Raw genomic sequence first — 6,000 nt, forward strand, 5'->3', positions numbered from 1 at the left:
AATTCGTTAATGAAGCTCTCAGCAATTTAGCCAGGCAGGCTTCGTCTTTGAGACTTCTTATATTAAAAATATCAACATCACAGTTGATTGATGAGATGGCAATTAAATGAGATTAATATATTCTGGTAATAATCACCATTGTCGCTAATAGATGAATGTCCAATTAAATCGCACTTAGCGCAGAAAGATATATGTTAAAGTGATGTAATATTTACTTAAATTAGACGATTGACATTGGATGTTCAAAGCAAAACAATAACACATCTAGGTACTGACTTATTTGTTACTAAGTGTCTTGCGACGGTGAATGGGTTTCGGAACAGACGGCTATCCAGTGATAGAGACATAAGAAGAGTAGAAGAATGACAGATCTATGTTTTTTACAAAGTGGAAACTTAAGGCACGAATCTGATAATAGAAAATGCAAGTCATCTGCTGTCGCTCGCAAACTTTCCACAAATTGCAGAATAATATAAGTTTAAAGAAAGCAAATGCTTAAAAGCGACACTGGTTGAAAGTTAGTAAACAAAAACGTCGGCCGCCAGAGGGACGCTGCGAAAAACTTGTCCGGGTGACGTTGATGGATGCGAACGAAACGAGCCAAGAGCTGCCTCCGCCACTTTGGAAGGCAAACTCCAGTTCCCAATTCTACAACTAACAATTAACGGAAAGAGAAATCTAGATCCGACCCTTAAAATAAAGTGTTAAGAGGTGTCTAAAGGCACAGAAATAAACGATGGTACATCTATGCTCTACACTAGAACTCTTTGTGTCGTTGTTCCACAGACACTCAAAGAACAATAGGTACAAATAGAACTGAAACAAATGTTGTGGATTGCAATCGGGACCTTTTGCACAGAAGGTAGTCGCTAATCGATCATCACATAATCGTAACGTAACTTCAGAAAAGTTATGTAAAATTATTATAATTTTCTATGAAAGAAAGTGTGCATTAACACATGTATTATACTATAAGTACCGTTTTTTTAAACAATAAAGCTCTAAACGAAAGTAAAAATTGTATTCACTCTTTTTGTATTATGGTAAACTAGGATTAGCTAGAGGATATAAATCAACAGCCGTCGGTATCCAGTTAGCTTATTTGCATGTTGAATAAAATGCTCAAGCCTACAGTTAAGCTGACGTGTGAAATGGCGTTAATCTGCTATCTAAATACAGCGCCCCTGCTTTTGTGTATGCCACGGATTAAGTTCAACGCAAGAAATTCATACTGTCAGCTGCGGCATTGAAATCATAACGAGCTTCGTTAAACCATTACAATTCTACCATTTTATTTCTTATATTTTGACATATAAGCTTCACCATTGCGTTTTAGGTGATCAATAATTTTGAAGCTTACGTTAAACATGATTGGGTTTACGACCAATCAAAGTAACTGGCTCGACAGAATAAAATGTATGGGATAAACACGTCACCTTACGTCAATCCTATAATATTTTACTGTATTACACTGTCGTTTTTCGTAGTCTTAAAATCGATCTTTGATATAGTTTTTTTTAAATTATTATAATTGTCGATGGAAAGCGTATTGGAAGGTTAACCAGCAGTTAACAATTAATGTAATAGCAGCAAATGCAATACAATTTTACTCCGTCCGTACATGATGAAGTCAATATAGATTATACAAAAAGACTGGTACTCGAGAATATCAGAACAAAGGAATGACATATTGCTCTGTATCCGGTAGCAATCCATTTCACATTAGTTACGGGAAATTTCTATTAGTAAGCATTTAAGTGTGGCTCTTTATTTTATAAATAAGCCTGTAGGTTTCATCGGGCTTTGGATGTAGAGAATCTACCTCTTAACTACCTACGTTATCATATCAGCACATCCTGTAAATGATTTTTGCAAGCTTTTCAAAGCAGTAAAATTTTCTTATGTTCTATGATATATAGTATTCCGATTGTAATTAAATTACAATATGAATATAATAAAATATAGGTTAGGCACTCGGTAAATCCGGTAGCTACTCTTTCTTTGGCGGGTCTTCATAATAATATCTGATGTTTCATTAACGTATTACGTACAATATTATTAGTCTTAAAATCTCTACCCACTACATTGAAATGCTTAGCCAGTATAATAGACTGTGGCACAGATCTAATTTCTTTTGTGGCCGAAATCCTAAAGCCTGTTGATGTCGTCTCGACTCCATTCATTCTCTAATTAATCCTAGGCTTTCAAAGGATGATGAAGTACAGATTCCGTTTTTAATAAACGTATTAAAATCTTGTCACGAGTTTTATTTATGTTTAGTTTACTGCTGATATTGAGTACGTGATAAGAATGAATTTAATAATTTTATACCTTACGTTTCGAATAAATAATTTTCATCGTTTCGAAATTATCTTTTCCATACCTATCTCATACATACATACATACATACATAAACTCACGCCCGTAATCCCTAATGGGGTGGGCAGAGCCACAAGTAATCAAAGACAACTCCTAGACCTATCTCATACATTTCAAAAAAAACTCAAAGACGCTTTTGCCTGTCGAAATTCAATCTGATGCTATTCAAAGTATTGGAAGGATCAAAGTTTTATTAATAATTAGCAAGTCTTGCAGAGTCTCCTCAAAAAGTTAGATCCCCACGTTGAGCAGACATTTTTGATAATAATTTTCCTGTGAAGGGAATATATTTTCAAGTAGTCATGTTTCCACAATGAACTGCGAAGGCGTTGATGAGTTTGCAAGTTAACATTTCCGTTTATTCTTGAATACTTAATAACAATGGACTTTCAACATTTGGAACTATTGTAATTTCATTTTGCACTTTATGTCTATCAAAGTGTTTTGTAACATTACAATTCAAAATAAAAACAAAGACCAACATGGTAAAGTCATTTATGAACGCCTCCCTCACCATTTATTAAACGCCTTAAGAATATACATTTGAGTGGATTACATTGATTATGCCTTCTCTTTAGATCTCAATGGATTCTTATTGTTGTCCGTAATAAAAGATTAAACGTGAAACCTAAATGATGTGTTGATGAAGTTACTGTTAATCGAAGATGTAGAAATTACGAAAAGTACCACAGGGTTCTTGTGTTTAAAACTGTTAATACCTACATTGTTGGAATAAACATGGGGTACAGCGACTCCACCAACCCGCAGTGGAGCAGCGTGGTGGAGTATGCTCCATACCCCTCCGGTTGATTGAGGGGAGGCCTGTGCCCAGCAGTGGGACGTATATAGGCAGTTTATGTACAGCGACTCTATTCAAAATTCACATGACCAGTTGAATACAGATTGTAACTGGAGATTGCTTTGACTGCGTATTTACGGGAGCTTGTCATACAGGTCTGTGACCGTGTCTAGATGGATAAAGCAAAAAGTACATTAGTGCTATCCGGTTTATACCTAGTTTGTTCACAATCTACTAATAATACTTTTCGTATGTGATCCCTTAGAATGAATAATTTTCATTCTGCTCTAACAATGAAATTCGCGGTCATTGTCCTATTAGTTCGTCTTTATTTATTTTCTTTCAATGACACTATATTTTTATACGGTATTTTGTTAGTTATTATCGTTGCTACTGTTATGGGCGTATGTTATATAGGCATTGGGTTTGTATTCCTTCATCATTAATATGTAATATTTCTTTGATCCACCTACATTTCAATACATACTAAAGGAGGTTATTTATTTTTCCACGATTATTCGAGGCTCCTCGCCGAATCACAATTTTGTATCGCAGCGAACGTGAAAAAAAGCAGTTTATTTTGGTAGTGCCGGCGTGAGTGATAGTCTCTGTCGATGCTCGTAGCAAATTATACGTACGTAGAGGGTGAAATATTCATGATGATTACATCCATAAATTTGCCGGTTACCTGGGCGTAAATGCTTGATTTACATCGCCGGCACAGAGGTAATGTGTCGCGTATTTTGTGTCCCTAATAACATAACATATTTACGCAATACTCTGCTTTTTATGATTCAGACTAAATTGGGCATATGGTTTTATTATGCGCTTGTAAAGACTGTTATGGTGATGATGGTAAAATAAAAACTTCCTAGAAATCATTTGATTTAATTTCGTCGCACGTGCATAGCTACCTATTGATTTAATAACAATAATAATAAAAGTTAGAATGTTTAATATGTTTGTTATATTAATTATAAGCATACCTACTAATCAGAAAATTAAAACACAAAGACGACACCTAAAAGTAGCAAAAACATTTAAAATAGATCTTATATTGTACGTAAATAAAACCTAGGTAAGTATAACTTTAAACTCTAGTCGTAAATACCAGCTTGACAATCTCTGGAAGCGACTAAAAAGACTAAAGCGAGACTAACTGGTAAGCAGACAGCTTGGCACGAGGATTTAAACTTTTGATGGCGAACTTCCGATAGCTGCTGGCAAAGGAAGAAAAGGGGATAATTTTTTAAATTATTCTTGGTTTACAATGTTCAACGCCTCTAACAGTAGGCTTTCAACTTACTAGTTTTATTATAGTAACTTGAGTTATGAAGCCTCTTAGTTTCATAATTATAATTAATTATACAGAAAGTCAAATTACAAATTCACCATAGTATTATGTCGGCATCTCAGGAAGTTGTCTTACAATTTTTACGGTTCAGCGCTCTCCACTTATCTTGGCCAAGTAATGAATCTCATCCAAGGCAAATCTACAATAAGCCGCAGCAAAAAAAAATCAGAGGTTGTGAAACCATTTGCATTGAGGTTTTACTATAATTTTAAAACAATATTAAGTAGGAGCATTTTATGACAACAAAACCATAAGCAAACCTAAATAAACAATCTCTCATGCTCATAAATATTAATCACCTTGTGTATAGGAGTTCCCCAAAAGTCGTTGAGAAAAATGTTCGAAATGGGCGTTTGAGGTCTCAAGTCTCTGTTTTCTTTTATGGCACTTATATCGTCGAAGACGAAGCCGCAGTATAGGCAATTGTGGTAAACGAGGATGCATGCTAGTACGAGGATGGCTCCAAGGCCACGGCGTGGGGCTTCCGGCATGTCTTCGGGGGCCTGTCCCTGCCCCGTTACTCGCCGTCGGCTGCGTCCTGTCCTCGTGCGGACTGCCGACACCACTCCTCCGAACCTGCACACTCCACTCACGCGGTCCATCGTGGATCACACCGGCATCTTTCCCACTAACTTAATTCCCACCGGCCACTCATCACATTCTAAACCGATTCGTTTCGTTCGTAAAAAATAACATTGTCATCGACAAATAACAGGTCCCGGTCCCGAGTCACCTGAAATGTTTAGCGAAAACAAGATCACGAACGGAACCGGGACTATAAATATCGCCACACAAAATTTGAAAGTAAAATATGGTAAATATAGTAGAATTTCACAATCGTTCACTGAAAATTGAATGTAACGGTGAATGTTTACGTCACAATGATGCACATGTCACATTTTTTTTTACGAAATCGTATGATTTGACATTTATGTTGGGATTTGATTACGACGCGCACGGACACACCTATCCGCTGGCTGGCTCGCCGACGACTGCCGAAGTTCACCGAGCGAATGCCGCGTCGAGTCACGTGACCAGTCGTTTTACTGCGGGTCGTTTGTAGATGGCGCATGCGCGCGTGTGCGGGGTTAGCTGGCGGCAAAACATTTTGCTTTGCACTCCTTCTCGTAGGCAACCAATTAAGACTGAGTAAAGTCGAACCCAATTGAATGATTCATTATTTTTTGTTTAAATAAGTCAAAAAATAATGAATCATTATTTTAATTTCGTTATAGTAATCTTAATTTATTTTTCTTAAACAGAAAGTAGACAGTAATTGCATAGTGGAAATACTGACCTACTACCGTAGATAAATCCCAATTGCAAACAACGGTTTTGTTTTATTCCCATTATTATTCCCGTACCTACTTATATTGAAACATTTTTGTAGTAAACGATTATCTGATACATTCAAGGTCAGGATACATGTTTATTTATTAGTATTACATAAACGATTAATCGATCATGA

The 6,000-nt window shown here is 36.2% G+C and overlaps 1 protein-coding gene across 1 annotated transcript in view; it reads right to left on the reverse strand.

The window, feature by feature from the left end:
* LOC126366503 (protein O-mannosyl-transferase Tmtc3-like) overlaps positions 1–5,514 on the reverse strand; it is a 128,006-nt gene extending 122,492 nt beyond the window's left edge. The window contains exon 1 of the mRNA XM_050009626.1: positions 4,832–5,514. Within this exon, the coding sequence (XP_049865583.1) occupies positions 4,832–5,134 (303 nt within the window). The 5' untranslated portion in view covers positions 5,135–5,514. The remainder of the gene's footprint in view (positions 1–4,831) is intronic.
* Between the last annotated feature and the right edge of the window lie 486 nt (positions 5,515–6,000).

This window comes from Pectinophora gossypiella, chromosome 4, assembly GCF_024362695.1.
Source record: "Pectinophora gossypiella chromosome 4, ilPecGoss1.1, whole genome shotgun sequence".
NCBI classification, from domain to species: domain Eukaryota; kingdom Metazoa; phylum Arthropoda; class Insecta; order Lepidoptera; family Gelechiidae; genus Pectinophora; species Pectinophora gossypiella.